This window comes from Lissotriton helveticus, chromosome 5_1 (genome assembly GCF_964261635.1).
Source record: "Lissotriton helveticus chromosome 5_1, aLisHel1.1, whole genome shotgun sequence".
NCBI lineage: Eukaryota > Metazoa > Chordata > Amphibia > Caudata > Salamandridae > Lissotriton > Lissotriton helveticus.
Window position 1 is genome coordinate 1,164,241,870 of NC_136065.1, and position 20,792 is coordinate 1,164,262,661.

Sequence of the window (20,792 nt, forward strand, 5' to 3'; positions counted from 1 at the left end):
TGCTTCATAGAGCCCGTAACTCCCTAATGAAAATATTACCCGACCAATCAGCTGAGCCAAACGAATTCCCACCACTCACACTTGTTATAACATCCTCAGATAGTACTCAATTAGTTTCTCGTATATACCATTTTTCCGTGTCCCTCCGCCCAATGGTGGGTGCCAAGACACGCGCTTCTTGGGAGCATGAGTTTTTACTGATGATATATGTCGATATTGCTGCTCACAGATGCATTATGTGTCGAGCAATTGGAAACACAAACTGTTACATTTCAAATATTTGCACAGAATCTATGTCACTCCCAAACTGATGGCTCGAATGAACCCCGAATATGTCTGGCGCTTGTGCGAGGTGCAGTGTCCTTGGGGCAGATTTTTTCCATCTCACTTGGACCTGCTCCCCAGTAAACACATTTTGGGTGGAGGTGTTTGGTCGGCTCTTCCTCATGGTGGAACATGCCTTGTACCCATAACATTAACAGCCCTATTAGGATATGTTAAACCCCTAAAAAGGAGCTTCTAACGCTTTAGTGCTATTGCTCAACTAGTAGCTAAGAGAGAAGTTTCATTACACTGGTGCAGAACACAAACACCATCTGTCCAAGCATGGCTCAGAGATCTCACTTATTGTGACACTATGAGTGACATCTATGCTACATTGTTACCAACAAACTCACGCCCTCAGGATATTTGGCAGCCCCTCAAAAACTATCTACAATCATACTCCACAGACACTTAATGGTACCGTTATTTTTCATGAAACAATTGTGATAACATATTGGTTGCATCAAATAATGGACCTGAATCTGAAGGACTGTTCACCTTGGTTATTCTTCATAGACTGTTGGGACGGAACTGTTAAATTGAATAAGCCCACAGATGTGGTGTCAAGACCTAGCGTTAGATCTTTTTTCCTCCTTCCTGTCCGATAGGGAACAAACCATCTACTGGAATGGACATCAGTCTGACAAGTTTTCCCTTCCAGGAGGAGTCCCCCAGGGTTCGTCGCTATCACCCACCCTGTTTAATATCTACGTCTCCCCTCTGGCCAAATTAATAAAGAAGCGGGGTTTTAAGCTGGTGTCATACGCTGATGACACTCAGCTGATCGTTTCCGTTTCCCACTCTATGGATTCCATAGCCGTTGACTTCGCTGCATGCATGTCCGAAGTCATGCAATGGATGAATCTTAACTTCTTAAAATTAAACACTGAAAAGACGGAAGTCTTAGAGTTTGGACAGAAAGAGTCTATCTGGAATCCTAAATGGTGGCCCACATCGGCTGGTGTCTGTCCGGTCCCAGTGGTGAAAGCAAGGAACCTGGGGTTTATCTTCGATAAAGATCTGTCCTGGAAGCCCCAGGTGAATCAGGTGGTTTCAGCCTGTTTCTTCATGCTTAAGGGGCTGAGAAAGATCCTGCTGTTTATTCCTTACCATCTCAGGAAAACAGTGATAATTGCCACTATTTTTTCCAGATTAGACTATGGAAACGCCCTTTATATAGGTATAGGATGCGGTCAAATGGCCAAGATGCAATCAATTCAGAACGCAGCAGCCAGGATGCTCCTCCATCTGCCCAAATACAACCCCACCTCAGAGGTCATCAGGCAGTTACACTGGCTTCCTGTTCGGAGGCGGATAGATTTTAAAGCACTCTGCCTGGTCCACAAGTCCTTAGCTGGGTTGGGAGCATTAGATCTGCAACACCTATTCACGAGGTACATGCCAATCCGACCTCTGAGGTCTGCCTCTCAGGGGCTGGTGATGGTCTCGAAGTTCCATAGACAGCGCTGGGGTGGGAAGGGCTTTTCCCTCCTGGCCGCAAGGCTCTGGAATTCACTGCCCTTGCACCTGAGACAAATCTCCAGCCACATGAGGTTCAAGAAGGGGGCTAAGACCAGGCTTTTTACGCGATAGGACACTGGCCGGCACACACTCAGTTACCCTGCACAGCGCCAAGACGCCTCGGCATTAGTGCGCTTTAAAAATACCATCACTCACTCACAGATGGATGTGTGACGCATGCCCACCATAATATGTTCTACAGGATGGCTCTGCTGTTCTTGGTTTTTTTGTAATGTTTATTTTTATTATGTTTTTGTGAACGGTAGCTTGATTATGAATAATTGGATGCTATACATGATAATTGAAATCCCCATCTGTGTATGGGATTCGAGCTAATATGTTTTTTAATCACGATTTGACGGTAAAAAAAAAAAAATCTTCTTGAAAAATGTTAAAAAGAAATTTTTTAAAAAAAAGTTTGTGTAGAACACATGGGATAGAATGCTTTTGACTAGATTCAGGAAGGATACCAATGGATCACATTTATGTCCCCCCCCCCCCCGGTCAATATGACCCCAGTTCCATCCTTGTTTACCCCTGCAATGAGTCTGCTTCACTTTATATTTTTCTGTAAATTTTAATCTTATATTACAAGAAAATGTTTTAATTTTTCCCTCCAATGCCTAAAGGAAGGGATATCAGAAGATGTAGGTCTGCATTAATGTTTTTTATTATCACTCAATTCTACAGAGGTCTGTCTCAATTTTAGTTCATTTTTAGAAACTTGCCCTAAAAGGTAGAACATCGCTGCTATTTTGAATCTGGGCAGAACTCAGTGTCAAACACCACAAGCCATTTTTAAAGGGTTTTGTGATTTTTATATGATGATATCGATTTTTATTTATTGTTTACCTGTTTTATCATTTTTGTTGTGTATACTGAATTGGTATATATATTTGTTTTTATAAGGTTCTTATCAATCTGCACTCCGTAGTTCTACTCAAAAAGACAAAATGCAGGCTGAACAGCGTTAACAATTGCTTACATGTCTTTCATTTTTGATGACTTGTCTCAATTATTGAACACATTGTTGCTAAATAATTGCAAATAAATCCCAATACTCACAATCTTCTTTTGTGTTTTCTCCTGTACATTTGATATTAACTCTAAGCAGGGATCTCTTTGCAGTCACCAAGCTGACCACCAAGCATTGATCCAAGTACTGAAATATACATGGGTTTTTCTGGCATGGGCCACAATCGTGCACCTGTTGCCTTGCCAATTGCCATTTACCATTTATTTGCTCAGATCTGAACATCAAGATGACAAAACTATTCTGAAACAATTATCCTTTGAGTTCCCAAACAATCGTCCCTTTTCCCTTGTAATTTTTGCGTAAAAGCTGTTTTTACCTAGTGCGCCAACAACAGCATCAAAATCCATCTACACATCAACAACACAACTCTACTTCAAAATTGCATTGGCACTTGACTTACAGAGGCTCAAAACCTGACTCAGTCTAATACAAAATTGGGTGTCAAGTACCTATCTAAAGCTCATTTCTACAAACAAAGTATTTCTACTGTTAATCAAAAGCACCAAATAGCCATAATTAAAGAGGTTGGGGCTACTGTGAGGGTGTGATGTACTCGAGTAGCTTCAAGTATGTTGGTGTAGTGTAGTCAGGTCAACATGTTTCGCACCCTATGGTCTAAAAAAGATCCACAGTGCTTCTTCAGGACCAAACACAGGAGGTAGTGAACCTACCTCACACCTCTACTGTGATATGTAGTAAAGGTATTCCCCATAAAAGAAAATTCCTGGGTCAAAGATAACAAGCATTTGCAATGCAATAGGTCTTTGCATTTGCCAGAGTTTGAGCTATCGGCATTGTAAATGGCAATGCATTTTATTTATGTGTTTTGAAAGGCTACAATTAGTGCTTAAACACGCACTTTGTACTTATAGTCATTGCTTGCAAGAAGCCAGGCTGGCAGTAACTGCGCCTATTTTCCTGCCAGTATTGCTTCTTGTAAGCAAGAACTATAAATACAAAGCATTTATAAAGTGCTTGCTACTCCTAATGTGGTGTCTAAGCTCTTTTAGGCGAGCAGCAGGCTACTTCAGAACCAAAAAAGGCTTCGTTGTGAATTAGCCTGGGGAAATATGAAATTAATTTGAGCAGTGGACATGTTAGTCTGTTTATGGATTGAAAAGGATATATCTTACTCTTGCTTGAGTCTTGCCTTTTCTGTAACAATATTTTAGGCCGATTGACTATTATTAACCACATGCGCGCTAGCAGTTTTCCCGCTGCGTGCTGCGATTTAAAAACCCGCGTTACGTGACGAGCTCAGCTCGTCATCCGCGTAGCGCAGGTTGCGCCCATGAAGAGCAGAGCTCGTCATGAGCGCCGAAGGGGTTAATTGTACAGTTTTACTCATAAACAAAGGTTAGATCTACAGCTTAGGAACGGGTTCATTAAAATCCCAAAGGTTACTGTTTTTTTAATGTAGTTTCAAGTTTACACAGATACCCTATATATGCCTTAGAGAATTCTATACCCCATGAACTTGCTGGAAAGCAGTAGAGGAGGTAGTTTTACATTTGATATATTAAAAATAGTATCAGCATCGAGTACTGGATTGATGCTCATGGCCTGCTTTCTTCACCAGTTTGTAAGTGCTGTGAAATAACAGGTGTTAGTATCACCCAACTCAACAATCCATATTTTACCAACCTCGGATTAATGGCGGAATGGTTCTTAATAGCTCAGCACTTAATTCACTGAGCTTTACGTCGATAAAGTCCTGGTGAAAGCATGCAAAGGCAAATACTGTATACCTCTCACCATAAACAACTGCTCATATCGGTAGCGAACTGCTTAACCCCAAAAAAGCCTGGAAAGCCAGTTTTTTTTTCAGTTAAGAAAATATTTTTCCAATACGGAGTTTATTGTGCTAAAGTTCAGAGAGAGAATATGATGTACTGAAATGTGGCTGAGCTTAATTCAAGCATTTCTACCCATCTGTTTTTTAAGTGAAACGTCCTAAGTGCGACTGGTAAAGCCAGATATGGGTCACTTACATCAGAGATCCTAGGGCACGCGCTGGACCTCATTGGTAAGGCCCAACAACTAAGCAAAATGGGTCAGAAGGGACAAGCCTGGCAGTTCAGACTGAACTCTTCCTATTCAAGAGAGACCGGGGTTAATTTGTTTATGTTTTTCCCAGTTTGTAAAGGCACGGTAACCAAATAAAAGATGGACTGCATTGCGGCCCAGAAGAGTTATCAGTGGCTGAGATTAATCATGGACCAAAACTGAGAATGGAGAGCTTCTGAGCTCCATCTCAGCCAATAGAGCAGGAAGAGAGATGCGGCGAAATAATTGGTCATTACAGGGGAAGGACAGGGGAGGAAGAATGCAAAGGAGAGAGAGAGATAGGGGAAGAGCGAGCGAGAGATCAAGGCAGAGAAGGCGCTTGGCAGGCTTTTTCATCACGATATAAGAGGCGATAATAAATCCCTCTTCTCTTCATATACAACAGTGCAGGTGTGAGCAGGTTCTGTGCACGCTTCTGTGCACTGCTCACCCGATGTGTCCACTGAAGTCACCAGTGTGATCGAAGACCTGCAATGCAATGTAGACTTTCTCACACACTATAGCATTTGTGCAGCGTTGTGATGTGACCCGCCAGTGGAAACAAAGCAGCTCTGACCATTACACCAGTTCCCACAAGCCATAGCTTCCACTATAACATTAAACCCATTTCTCTTAGTCGCTCCTCAAACTTAAAAAACCCAGGCCTCCCGCTAGTGGAAACGCGGTATCCGCTGCCATTGCTAAAGCAAAACATAACTGAAAGCGCACATGACGCTCCGAAAATAAAACAAGAACAAAGAATAGTGTTAAAAGAGAGCAAAATAAATTATTACTAAAACACGGGCTAAGCAAATAGCAGCTAAAATTGACCTTGTTTAATGTATGGTGTGTGAATGTTGTGAGGGGTGGAAGGGAGGGGTTCTGAAAGAGAGACTCGATGTGAGGCTCTTTATATATAAATTGAAAACGCTTGCTCTAACTGCTGTGTAACGAAAATAACACACACCCTGTGTGCTCACAAGGGGGGCGGGAGAGGGGGGCGCTGTGAAGCAAAAGGGAAGACAGGGTTAAAGGTGGGTGCATGGTGGGAGGGTGGTGCGCATGTCACACACCGCGCAACGAAAACGAACGAGAGGAAGCCGAAGTTGCAATTGCAGTCTAAGGTTAGCCGGGCGCTCACCAAGCGTAGCATAACAGGACAATTAATTGTTAGAAAGTTTAATAAACATTGTGCAAAAGAAAGTAGTTAAACTACCGGGCAAGGGGATCAGAGGGCTTCTTACGGCAAACCAGCGTCCTCAGAGACACGGTGGTGCGCATGTCACACACAGGGCAGTAAAAACGGGAGGAAGCAGAGCCTCAATAAAATAAATAAATAATACAAATACAAGTGAAAGCACGCTAGTTTGTACAGTAACAAAACGCATGTTAAAGCATCTGTGTATACATACCAATGCCGCACGCGAAAGGGAAAGTACGCCATGCTCGCGATTGAATGAAAAGAGATGCCCGCGGGACTGGGGAAAATAGAATGCAAAAAAAAGTGGGACCGTGTGAAATTGAAAGAGCGCCATGCACGAGCTGTGATTAAAAGAGACGCCCGCGGGACTGGGGAAAATACTATGCAATTAAAGTGGAAGCACGCCATGTGCGCACACCGTACGCGTGCACATCTCCTGTAAGGGTAGGCACTGCAAGCAAGAGACAGAGAGGGACCAAAACATGCCTCCCTTCCAATGAAAACCTCACATTTTGGAGCCGCGCCAATCAGAAGCATGGGTGAAGCTTCCACCCCGCTTCAAAAGCTAAATTGACGACAATAGATCTCGCAAGCGTGCAGCGCATGTGCTGCGTCACTAGGCGAGACCTAAAAATGGTCATCCAACCTGGAAAGGACAGAAAAAAAATAGGAGAAAACAATAGGTTCAAATTCTACATTTGTGCATATCTGGTATAATTCGTCATTCGGATCACTGTCTCAATACCAGAGTGTCTTCACTGGTAGACATGTGCATGCTGTGGTCGGCACTGAATCATTGCCAAATTGTGAAAACGTGACAAATAGACATATATATAGCCAACACAGCAAGCAGGTACTCCTACATTTTCTCTCAGTAGCATTTTGAAGTTAACAATAAAGAGAAACTTTTTGAAGTGCAGCTAGTTAAAGGTATTTCATAAAATGTTCTGCTTCAAAGAGTCTCCTGAGTTAAAAATTGGGGATGATTAACATAAGCAGTTGAAGAGAATCCTCCAGTTAATTTTAGCATGTGAAAATGGGTCAGTGCATGGAGTTTAACAAACTCTAGACAATAGTAATTTAGCCGTCCACCCCTCCCTTTTATTTGTGTGACATTATAAAACTACGTGACACTTTGAGGCAAGAGTCCTTCGCTCCTTCTACTAATGTTTCCTTTGAGTTCTCCATTTCACAAAAGTGCTCCATTTATGGTTTATGCTGGGGAGCGAGGTACAGTTTGACATGAGAAAAAAAACGTAGGGGTCCATTAGGATGGCGGTCGGAAGATCAGCCCGATCGCCATGGTAGCGGTAAAAGACTGCCCGCAATGACCGCAGCATAACTGCCGGTCCGATTAACATGCTCCACAGTCGAAATCCAACGGCGGCGGCACGATGGCAGGCAATTAACTTTGCGGCGTTTGCTGCTGCCAGCAGCACAGCTGTGATGTGAAAAGGAGCATGTCATGCATATCACTGCACTGCATTGCTGACACTGCACAGTGCTTGCCACCTGGTACAGGCACATGTAGGGTTCCCCCAATGCACCCACACATACCCTCAACACAATGAGGGCCCGCAATGAGCCCCCAGAGACATTCTCCGCATGCCATTCAATGGCCGTCCCACCGCCGCAGAAAGGCTGGCTACCGCTGGTGGAGCCTGGCCCTGCACTGTCACCATTGTAGAGGTCCAGTTCCGCCCGCTAGGCAGGCGTGCGGATTGGTACTGGCGGAAAGGTGGCGGGCGGAAAATCTCACCTCTGCGGTCATCACAGCCATGCTAATAGGAACGGCGGTTTCCTGGGATGTCCGCCGCCGGTCCGGTGGTTGCCTCGCCCGGCCCACCGGTGGCCATCCGTCCACCATCCTAATAGACCCCATAATTCAAATCTAGGATATAGGATTCTAATTGGTCCAACTCTACTTTTTCGATGACTTATACAGAGGGCATGGGTTATTCTCCATTTTTCAGGGAACATGCAGGGTCAAAATTAGAATGCTACGACATCCCCTCTTTCCAGAATGACATTATTGGAAATTCCAGCAGCAGAAATACTACATTGGAATCAATGCTTTGATACAGACCGCACAGAGTAACATATGCATGTTCTATTCTATTGAAGGTTGATAACAATATCATTTTTATCCCCTTTCTATCATTTAATAGTATAGTCACTCGCAAGCCTTTCTAGGCGCTATTATGTGCAGTCCATGTATACATGAGTCTCTGGAACCAGGGCTTCTCAAACTTGTTCTAGCTCAGAAGGTGCCTCAAAAGGTATCCTTTTTCGTCAGGGAAAATTTGTTGTAGCAAATCTGGCTTTGTATTTGTTAGCACAGAGCAGCTCACAGCTCACCTTGTGACTCACATTATCTCTTTTAGATCGGTGCTTGGAGAACCCATGTAAGAATGGGGGGACGTGCATCCCACGACTCAGAGTCATTTGTTCCTGCACCCCATTTTTTGGGGGACGCTATTGTGAAAGAGGTAAGTGAATTAGGGTTGGCAAAATGTTTTTGAAAAAGTATTTGTTTAACAATTACATATATTACGGTGGCAAATTGTTTAACCGTCAAGGACCTTATCTATCCCAAATACATGTTGTCACTTGTGAAGACACAATAAAACGCTTTTCAGCATCAGTGATATTAAAGTCACCGCACATTACCACTTCAGCAAGTCGATACAAAACAATTTCTAAGGATTTGCAGGAATTATTGTAGCTTTTTAATATGTGAATTAAATATATATTTGTCATAAAATTATTTCAGATATAAGATTTACAGCAGTTTATTGAGGCTAAAACGGTTAACTGTTTGATGTTTTACATTCTGGGCCAAAGCCTGAATTAGAGTGTGGTATGGTGGGACTAGCATCTCTTTCTCCACACCAATCCCATCGTTCCCCTGTGGGAGAACTGCAGGCTCGGCCATCAGAAGCCCCAGAGTAGGTCTGTCCACCACTGGACAGTGGGGTCACAATCTATATGGTTAGGATAAGGGAACCCTCACCTGGTTTGTATGATGGTTCTGGGCTGGGAAAACAAACCATAAGCCGAAAGAGCAGGAAAAAAACTCTCTGCACACTGGTGTTCATTGATAGTTTTATGGAACTGCCCAGAACTATTTTCAGAATCTGTTTCAGAAAAACAGGGCTGAGCAGGTGAAAATAATGGCACTCACTGTGCACTCATTTGTGCTTTCAGTGCTTCTGCCTCACCAGTGGATTCACGTATAGATTCCTGCTGGGTAGTCAGAGATTTTTTGAGGGCAGAGCATAGCACTCTCTGATTGGCTGTATTTTCACATTTGCTCCCATCTTTTTATGGTAGGTGGGGCAAAACTTTGGAGAAAGGAGACCACTATTCCGGTGTTATACTATCTCCGATGTTGCCTTGAGAGTGTTTTTATCTCAACGTTTCCTGTTTACTGGTGAGCAATGGTGATATATATGGAGGGAGAGGAGAAGGAACAATATAAGACAACAGAGCATGTCCAAACGCAGAGGCAGAACTTGAACTGAGTTATGTCTACCACCATTTGTAAGGTGTTTAGACCCAAGGGACTACATCCTTTCCTAGAGGTCTCAGGGATCTACATGGGGTATGGGTAAAAATATTGTTTTCCGCTCATCTGGACCGTCCAGATGCATTGACTTGCAGATTAGAGTCAAGACTGGCACTTGGGCATGCTCAGTGACAGGGATTGAAGAACGTCTCCAGAGAGTAGAAATAACATAGTCACAATGCTTGTGCCCTGTTAACACTCTTGCTGCACAGTTGTTAAACTTCAATGGAAAGTCAAGCACAAGATCTTATTATGGGCATCCACAGATAGAACTACAGAAGTCATGACACTAACTTACAATCGCCTGGGCTGCTATACCTCTTCCAACAACAAGGGTGGAAGGCAAGAAAGCATGAAGCCGCAATCGCAGCATGTATGCTGACTACTCAGTGATTATAGTGTCAGAAAGCCATCGCTCAGACTTCTGACCTCATGAGTGAGAATAACAGTGGGATCATCCAAGATCCAATAATGGTGAAAAGCATTGAGGGGGCAATTCTCAAATGTAACTTGCATTTGTGAGTAATTTACACATATAATTTACTCATACTTTTGAGTAACCTTACCACTTTGGACTGCTCACAAAACTTGAGTGTAAATTCCTAAAATGCATAGACTATGACTCCATGCCCTAAAGAGAGTAAATTAGTACTGCCTAAAAAGAAATAGTAGTTAGTCCAACATCCCATATGGTGAACCTAGATACTGCAACACCCACTCATAGAAAATAATGGTGGTAAGGACTTAAAATAAAACCTCAATAGAAAGAAATGTTATATTAAATTAATTTTATTTCAAGCAGTTAAAAATATAAATAAATCTAATTTAATGTAAAAATTATAAAAAAATAAATCATTTACTATTTAACTAAAAAATATCTTAACATCCTGTTTTGCATTAAAAAGAAGGTAAGATACAATTTTAATACAATGCAATTAAATTATTTATATTTCCTTCTATACACACCTTTTAATAATCATTATTGCATTATGAAAACCATTACTTTAGGTGGGCATTTATATTTTTTAATTTTTAATTAAATTATTTTAAGCTTGAGAAAGATAATTTTAATTCAACTTTTTAATTTTTATTTAATTCAATTTAACTAATGCACGAAAATGGGGGAAGGTAAACTCCTTTAACCTGCTGAAAACAGCTATCAGAGGTTTGCAACTCCATGTGTGAAAGGTGGCCAAAAGGTCTAACAGACAATCCTTCTTTATTTTTCAACCTAGCTGTTTTAGTAGCCTAAAAGATGGATTTTCCAATATTTGTGCCAGAAAAAAAAAAGTTTAAGCAATGAGCCTTAAATGACCCAGCTCGGCTTGTCTAAATCAAGTTTTTTTCACTATAGGAGACAGCAAAGCAACTTTAAGTGCCAGAAAGTTATTAACAATTTCTGTAATAACCAGGACCATTATGAGTTTACACTCCTTAATTTGCAAACAGGGGTAAAAATGATCAAGTTTTGAACCTATCACTGCCACCAATAGTAGAGGTACTTTACAAGCTTTGGTCCAAAGAGAACAAACTACGCAAGGAGTCAAATACGTTTTCTGGCCTCTGCAGGAGTAATTCAAGCTTGGATACAACATATCTTATCGGCAAATTAGTCCTGAATGGCCTGGGTAGATACACCCCTTTGCAAGCTGTCAGAAGTCTCAAAGACATTAGGAGCATTGTAAGTATATGTAGAAGCTCTTTCATATGGTTCCCCACGTGAGACATGTGAATGGCATGTTCCTGTGAATTTGGCACCCAAGAGCACACATTCAAGTAGACCTAAGATGACCACAGCGTATTTGTCGAGCTCAGGTTGAGACATTCTATTTTCTGGTAGAAGCCTGAAAGCACAATTCAAGCCATATAAGGTGCTCAGAATACTATAGTTTAGAAGGATGGACCTTTCTGCATACGTGGCCCTCTCTCAAAGGTGCAAAATGGTTGGAGAGTTTGGGCAAGGTGGAATGCAGCAACTAGTTCAGTCCCTGACTCCCACATGAGATGTTCAACTTGTATGTAGAGGTGGAAAGAGCTGAGTGATACTACCAGAAAGAGTTGGAAACACTTGTAGAGTTACTGTCCTCCTATGTCTTGTTCAGATTTTCCTCTGAGGAGATATGGCAGGTTGCTTTATATCTGGAAGGTAGAAAAACAGGAAATAAGGATACAGTCTACCCAAGTAGAGACCTGAGTTGCAATATTCAGAAGAACAATAGTTTTGGGGGTCTAAGCCAGATCTAGTATGTGACCTTGCAGTGTGTATGCGATGGAACCCTTTGTTAAAGCCCCACCACCTCAAGGAGATTAAAAAAGGAAGCACTGAGAGCTTTTAAAATATCCCAAGATCAAAATCGAATGGTGATTGCCAATCATAGAACTAATAACATTCATAAAAACCTGCTCTACTGTAGCAAAATCTCCAGGCAAGTGACAAATGCAGACGAAAGGGGAACAGCCTTTACGACGCGGCTGTTACACAGCGTGCCGTTTACAACGCGGTTTTTTCAACGCAAGTCGTTACCACGACTTGCGCTGGAGGGCACTGCAGGACAAGGAATTTTTTAATTTACTATCCAACACCTTCCCTACTGTACGTAGGCTGGTGTTAGAATAGTAAATTAAAAAATTCCTAAGTCCGCACCCCTCCAACGCAAGTCGTGGTAACGACTTGCGTTGAAAAAACCGCGTTGTAACAGCACGCGGTGTAAAAGTACGCGTTGTAAAGCCGTACAACCCAGATGAAAGGACCAGATACGCTTGCTATTATCTCAAGGAAGGAGCCGTGTGAGAGTGAAATCTGGTGAGCTTCCACAGTGTGGTGCAGTATAAAAGTCAGAAAGCCCCAGCAGGACTAGGGAAAATCTCGTGAAGGGTAGACCTCCAGTTCAATCACACCGCTATCATTTCTTTTGTCACCATAATTAGAGCTATGTGAGTGACAGAGAATGTAGTAGAGTTTAACAGATTATTATGTGTGTTTAATAAGTCCAGTAAACGTTTCTTCCCAGACCATTGGCCACAAGTGCAAAAATAGTTAGACCGTTACCGCAATGCAAATTGCAATAGTTTAAGACAGTTCTAGAAACCGAGCTCACTTCCAGCACGGACATGGAGATAATAAAATAAGTAAAAAAACTCTTCACATTTTAATTCCGCCCACTACAGCATACTGCACGAGGCACTGGGCCAGCCCGCTATAGCCATTGGCTAACTTTAGTGTAAGTGATCTGCCCTTTCATGAGTAGGAGATTCACACACAAAGTGCTTCCCTTCAGTGGAAGGACTATTATGGCAATGTATTCTTTTTGAGACTCCAAAATGTGTTTGTTCGTATCAAATATTTTTTAGAGTGACGAGGGCCTGGCAGCTACCACAGTAGTAAAGCTTTGCAAAAACTCTAGCCAAAACAAATAAACAATCGAAAAAGTCAAAAGGGTGACAACCAATGCTCGGCCACTTGGCTTTGCCGCTGCTTTTTTTTTTTTAACTGAGTCATATATTTTAATATAGGCCAATTCCTCTCACTCAGATTCATGTGAAAATGTGCCTCTTGTTTCTAAATTTCAAGTCGATCTGTGCAATTCTTTATTTTACAAATCTTGATGAGATTTCCAGCCTCTTACTTGGACACCTGTTCAAGCCATTGGAATGAACGTTTTTTTTCTCGAAAACCGCAGATTGTTATTTACCGTACACGCTTTATTGACATTTTAAGTGAGGCATTTCACCCAGGTAGAGCTGATCCCCTTTCAGACATGATATGATGTTTAAATACAGCACTCAAACATGCGGTGCGATGTGGGCAGCTGTTCCCTCAGCCATCGGAATCCCATTAGCATTTCAAACTCATTCATAATTTAGGAAAGCGCTGCCGTGCTGATTCAGGGCCTCGCGGCCTGTATACGATACTGCCTCCGGGTCTCGGAAACACTCAGGCGGCACGGAGCGTGGCCTGTCTCACAGCACAGTGCCCTGAAACCTTGATCCAAAATCCATATGGGCTCGCCAGCTAATTGAGGGGGGACGTCAGCAGGATTGAGAGGTAAAGATGGCAATTTACAGGAACAACAACGCAAAACTGGTTAAAAGAAGGCTTTCCAGAAATAAAATAAAAACTCCTTGCAACTGAAAGGTCACAGATTTTTACCAAGGTCGGCCGTTTTTGTTCCTGTAATTCTGATCAGTTGTCAACCCCAACACACTCTCATGAATTTCTGTCGCGTGCGCATATTGTCAAGTTTTGTGGGGGGAGGCAGGGACATATAAAGTCTATTTATGTTGGCTCTTTGTTTCTATGGATGTTACAAAGCAGATGAGTTTATAGCATTTATGAAATACAACACAAATGTAATTGTCTACTGATGCTAAGTAACAGCTCTATGACTTGCACTGACTGATGTATGAATGTGGCTGAAGTAATGCCACTGGCTGCATGTGACTGTGACAACAACGCCATGGATGACCCCAGAGAATGGGGAAGGAAATGGCCAGAAAAACAGGTCATCCAGAGACGGGGCCCATGATAAAACCCCCAAGACTCACCCCAACCCTGAGCATGAGAGGCACCTTGAGTGGCCCAGTCAGTCTAATACAGAGAGTCAAGGGACAGAAGAAATCACAGAAAAACCCTCTCCCAAAAAAGGAGGGCAGGGTAGCAGCCAGGCGGGCACCTGAAGCAAGCAACAACAACAAGAGCCCCCACCGAAGTCCTGACCTGAGAATGTGAGATATCCGGCTCAGAGGACTCAAGAACAGAAAACACAAGGGAGTGCCACCTGCATCAGTCCCAAACATTGTACACCTAGGCTGCCGACAATGCACAAATGAACAGGCAGACAAGCAACTGTGCATCAAAGCCAAAAATAGAGGACCAAAGCAGATATGACCATTAGCATCCACAAGGTGATGAGCCCAGACCACCAGCCAACAAAGTGTGCCCCCTCAAACCCTAGACTTTTAGGCCCAGGTCGAAACTTGGAGCAGTGGCGTAGGAACGGGGATGCGGTGGGTGCGGGCCGGCCCGGGTGTCATCAGTGAAGGGGGTGACAAAATGGGAAAAATATGTGTTTTAGGAATCAATCGTTTTTATTAGATGGAAGTCAGAGCAAATGGACACAGCTTCCTGCCTACATCCATTGGCCGGCAGAGCGACATTTTGTCAAGCCAGAGGTGAGAAGTGTCATTGCTGAGGGGGGGTGACAACATGGCAAAAATAAGTGTTTTAAACACATATGTTTGCCATTTTGTCAAGCCGGGGGTGACAAGAAATTTTCTGCACCAAGTACCACCTGACCTTGCTACACCACTGACCTGGTGTGGACCAGCAAAGCGAGAAACTAGAAAACACAATGAGCAGAAGAGGGAGAACCACAAAAAGTGGTAAGAACAGCCACATGAATTGGCAAAGCACTGCAGCTCACCAAGCAGGAGGCTGACTAAAAGCAGAGCAAAATAACTAATGCAGACCAGAATCCCCACCTGAGGGCAGCAAATAATATTCACTACCGAGAGCCCAGGTTGGTGAGCCAAGAATGGACACCTAAGAGAAAGACCACAGAGGAGAGATTCCCCCCTCCCCCACTTAGCCTCAGCCAGAACAACCAATGGTAAACCCTGAGCACCCTGCGTCACAAGAGATGAGGGGAAAAGGGCACTATTCACAATGAAACCAAACTCACAAGATCTCTAGAAGGGCCACTGCGCAGAGGGAGCCCTCTCCCTGATCGGAAAAGCAATGCCAGCCCAGTGCACCTGCTGGTATACCCGCAGGAAAGAAGAGATCTGCTTCATCAGAGCCAGGACGGATGCTCCACATAAAGAAAAGGCCAGAGGAGAAACAGAGCAAATGCCAACCTAGGACCATAGTAGCACAGATGCCCGCCCCCTATGACCATGGACAGCGAGCCAGCAGTAGAAGGCGCAGATGAGTCACCGAAAATGGACTTACCTTCAAACAATGAACCCAACCACATGACACTCCTGAGACAAAGAGCCCAACAACAAAGAGGCAGCCACCCTGTTTAGAGATGCTGCCCCACCCATGTCAATCAACACCCAAAAACCACCAAGGTTCCCGCTTACCCACTATGGGTTACAGGAAGGCAGCCCAACAATGGGGGCAGGCAATGGGGCCGCTGGGGCCGCCAAAACTTCCAGCGGTTGTTCTGCCGTGATATCGGCAATTACCACCCCTGGCGATAATACCTCAAGCTGGTGAAATGGAGGTAGAAGTGGGGGGGCCGCTGTGAAACAGACCCACGTTATGAGATAACAATGCGGGGGCCGCAACATCAGGAGCCTGCCCCCTGCTGCCCTTTCATCTTCCCTGGCAGGCGCCCGCAGCTGGTGCAGCCCTTGATCGCCGGATCTGCAGCCTCCATCCGCCTGTGTGGCCCGACCGCAGTGTGTGGATGGGGGCCCGTGGCCACAGCGGACGGGCGGGACAGGTTACACGACCGGGAGAGGATTTTAATTACAGCGCTCACCCCCTACATATGACGACGATGCTAACGCCACCCTTGGAAGAGCCAAGATAGACATCAGCTTATTGTCGAGCCTGAAAGCTGGGTGGAGACATAGGGATTTTTTTTAACACCCCTCCAGCTAATGATACGGGTGGACTGTGGTGCCCAATACAGGAGCGTGGGAGCATTTAGACCAGGGATCATGTGTGTGCAGCAGTGGTGAACGGAGGTGCAAATACTGATGATGCGCCTCCTTTTTACTGTCTGGCTCCTTTTCCCCTCTTGTTCTTCCTCCGTTGGGTCGGCACCCTTGTTTTCTTTGGACTTGGCCCTCGTAACTTTTGGACTGGAACTCGTGTGCGCCCCGCCATTTTGGGACCCTCGCTTGTTGTCGCTCTTGCCCTGGGTGCATCTTGCCATGTTGAGATGGTTTCCATCGATGCCCACGACACGGGTCTGCCATTTTGTTGATTCTTGTCCTTTCCTTTGGTCCCTTAGATTCCATCCTGCTGACCTTCAGCCATTTCACTTACGCTGGACTGCCTTATCTCTTTCTCCCCCTCAGGTCCCCCTCTCTCCTCTCACCAAACTCAGCCTCCAACTCTTCTCCCCCACATACCGCTCTCTACCCCTTTTTATTTTTTTATTTTTTTATTTTTTTTATTTCTCTTTTCACTCTGTAAATATGTGATATATACTTGTCCAAGCCGAATCGCTGGTAAAATGGAATCCTGAGGAAATCTACTATTTGTACATATATGTATATAGAGATAACTCTAACCACTAGTATATGTAGTAGACCTTTGTACTCACTACCATTCCTATGTTATTCTTAGAGTTTATCCATTTGTATCTCTTCCTTGAGTGACTTTACAACTTGTACATTTGCAATTTTTTCTATTTGTATCTCTTCCCTGTGTGACTTTACAACTTGTACATTTGCATTTTTTTTCCTGTTTGTATCTTTTATGTAACTCATGTAATCCTAAATCCTTATGTATCGCAACTGGTCCTTTTGTAAAGCGCTCTGACACCTTCGGGTAATGTTCGCATTAAATAAATACATTTAAAAAATGCTCCTTCGAGCTGGAAGGAGAACCACAATCGTCACCAACATCAGGCACTTTAAAAGTGTCAAGTGAAGCCCATGAGCAGGCATCATCACAGGGACCCTGCAGCATGAAGTGGATGGAGCCTGATACAACTCCAGTGGCTGGCACCACCCCTTCCAGACAAGTCCAAAAGACTAGCCTAGGAAGGACATTGTAGTGCCACCCATCTACACCACTGCAGTGAAGCTAGAAAACATGAGAAGAAGTGACCACACATCTCCGAATCCCGCCAGTGAAGCATTGATTCCATCCTCCAGCCAAAGACCCTAGCTCTCCGCAAGATTAAAGCTGGGGCTGGGAAACAGAATAAACTAGAAAGATAGGAGGTTGATTGACCAAGCTCGGGCCCCAACAGCACCATCTGTGGCATGCAGACAACACAATAGGAAGAGGTTGGTGATTTGTTCCTCCTTTACGACAGGGACTTGAAGGGAAGAACAGAAAAAAGGGTACAATACAGTAGTCTTTTTCTGTTCTATCTAGGTCCTCTGGCACCTGCGGGGAGGTGGGCACACCTCATAGAGTAAGGACAAGGAAGGTTTGAGGCGGTAACTAGGCAGTAATACATTGTTAAAGGCATACAGATGGTGGACGGAATGCAGAGCAAATCAAACATTCACCGCCATTCAAGAGATCTGGGTTAAATCCATTGTTCTTTTGCTAACCAAGTCACCCCAGTTTAGACCCAGCCATATGCAAATCAGTCTTGACCATGTTCCTCATGGGAACAGTCCAGCCCGAACTGCCAAGCCAGGACCTTCCTGGACCAGAAACAAGCATCCTGGGACCGGTTTTGGGGCATCACCAGTCATCAGCCAGGCTAGCTTGAATCCAGTGGCACCCCAAAGTAAACAATATCCTTCATCTTATTGCCTCCGTGGGTGTAGAATTAATGGGGCTTCCCCTGAAAAATGAAAAATACTGGCCAATCTGTAATTCGTGGTCCCGTTCCCCTGGTGATTCTGCATTCTCCCCTGCATATTCCCTTGGAGATTTCGACTGCTTTCAGCACCCGAGGTTTCGGGACACGAATCTCGGAATCCTGATGGGGCAGTAATTCTGCCACCACCCAGTAGGGGATCCCGTGAATATTGGAATGGAGGCCCAAGTAGGATTGTGGCAGCATGCACGCAGAACATTCTAAGAAATGGAGCGTCGTCTCGCTCCAACCAAATGCACAGCTGGTTGCGCCTTTGTGGCGATCATATAATTATTCCATTTTTTTTCATTGTAATCCTGCTAATCCAAACTTTATGAACATTTATTTCAACCTTTTTCAGAGTTCAATACATCCACACGTGGAATGGAATGCCAATTGTCTGTTTTTCTTGTGTTCAAGGTGGGCCATCCGAACCTCTGGCCACAACACAAATGACGCAAATTCATCCAAGACAGTATTTTATTTGTATAAAAACCCAATGCATTTCGGGCCGAAGTTGCCCTTCCTCAGGGGTCACTATAACAACAAGCAAAACAATAATCATTATCAATTTGGGCCACGATTAAACAAAAAATTAAAAATAAAAATTAACATCACTAATCAAAGGTCAATATATCTTTTATCTAAAACTGTACTCCGAAGTGCTATACGTGTCTTCCCCCACAAAAATCCCTCAAGCAACATTCTTAAGCTCTCAACCAATGAACCCTGCGTTCAAAACGTGAACTGTTTTCCAAGTGTATTTCATGTAACATTCTTTTGTACCCACGCAGAATACACCTTGGTTTGGAAAGTCCACACAGCGAGCAGTTTTGCTGAGCAGAAGTGACCCCTCTACATGGCCTTTACTTGCGGGGTCACAGAGTTTTTCAAACGTGCCATCAGGGTCTTTACTGTGCTTACTGACCACGGGAGGAGGGGGCAGTGTTTGCTGGAAGAGTAGGATAGTGTCTGCAGATCATGGGTGACGCGCTCTGCTTTTTAAGTCCAGATACATTGTGGAACTTCTTGCTTTGCTTTTCCCATTCTAAATATAGCCCTCGAATTTCCAACATGAAAAGCGCTGTTGAATAAAAGGCAAGGACACATTTGACATAAAACCAATTCACAACTACATTCAAGAGTGAAAGTGGCTTGTGAGTGTCACGGATTATTACTAATGAACGCGTGGCTAACCTAATCTGCCTTTAAAAAATATGTCTGTTTAAGAGCATCTACGTGGCTGTCACTTCATGTTACTGATTGAATGTAGTGGCTAGATGTTTCTTGATGAATGTGGCTCTGTGGTTGCCATTGATGAAACAAAGTTTCGGGCAGATTAACTGAAAAATGTCAGAGTGCAGTGTACTCCAAATTTGACAGCACCATGCTCTGACATTTTTAAAATATCAGGTACTAACCGCATTCACCAGAATACGGAGCACCCCTGTGTTTCCCCACGTGCTGGCACTAAAAAGGCTTCCTAGTGCCAGTGTAGGAACCCTGCCGCCATGTTGCAAGGGTGCCTGCGTTAAAGGGGTCGTTGTTTATGTGCAGGAAGGGACACCTTCCTGCACATAAACAATCATTAAAGGCAATTTGCTCTTTCTATGTGAACTGCAAAACATGAGGAGAAATACATAATTTAGAAATTAATAATTTCTCCTCGTATCACCCTACTAAGACCAGTCATTCACTGGCATTCGTTTTTGGAGCTGCCTCAGCCTTGTAAATCTGGGGCAGTGTCAAAAATCAATGGGTGTTGTGGTGGAACGCCCACTGCAACATCCATTGCACACCCCTTTGGCATAGAGGACTGCTGCAGAAAGGTACATATTTACAAGGTGGCGTTAAGCCACGTTAAATGGCTTAGCACCACCTTGTGAATATGTGACATGGCGCTACGCCACTGGAGCGTCAGAAAAAGTGATGCTCCAGCATATAAATATGCCCCTATGTCACTTAATAATAATAAAAATTATTTTGTTTACCTGCATTGATATCATTGGCAATACAAATCGTACATCGAGGGGGGCTTAGCAGTGCGCTTGCAGTTGCCTGTCTAAAAATGTTATAGGAATTAAGTGTGAGTACCTTTTTATGGCATATGCAGTGCTTAATTTGTAAAATAATGAATGACAGTGGCCAAAGTTTTTCTTAGGTCTCCACAACCAGCACTGACGAATGTCGGGATTGTGGAATACCAAGACTGCATAGTCTTGATTACACCTCATGCCTCTATCTTCCACCACCATGCACTCCCTACCCCTTTATCTTTGCTCTTAAATTTTTTTCATCCCTTCCTTATGCCCTTGTCACTGTTTTTCCATCCTTTTTTTTCCTTCTCCTTTTCTTTTTGCGTGTTTTTCTCTCTCTTGCTCTAGGTGAATGTCTGATGAGGATAACTAAGTGCCGGTACCCAAAAATCAGTACTGGTGTGCCCCACCTGTAACCACTGGCTAGAATTAAGTACTGTGCATATGTGACAGTATGAAAGTGACAGTGTAAATGCTCTAGTAACTCCCCTGGTACTACTATTACTACTACTGTACCCTTCCCCGCCCCATAGAGTACAGTAACGTTCTGTACCTTGATCTC

At 43.7% G+C, this 20,792-nt stretch overlaps 1 protein-coding gene across 1 annotated transcript in view; it reads left to right on the forward strand.

The window, feature by feature from the left end:
• HABP2 (hyaluronan binding protein 2) overlaps positions 1 to 20,792 on the forward strand; it is a 291,624-nt gene that overhangs the window by 106,023 nt on the left and 164,809 nt on the right. The window contains exon 3 of the mRNA XM_078643840.1: positions 8,513 to 8,617. Coding sequence (XP_078499966.1) covers positions 8,513 to 8,617 — 105 coding nt within the window. The remainder of the gene's footprint in view (positions 1 to 8,512; positions 8,618 to 20,792) is intronic.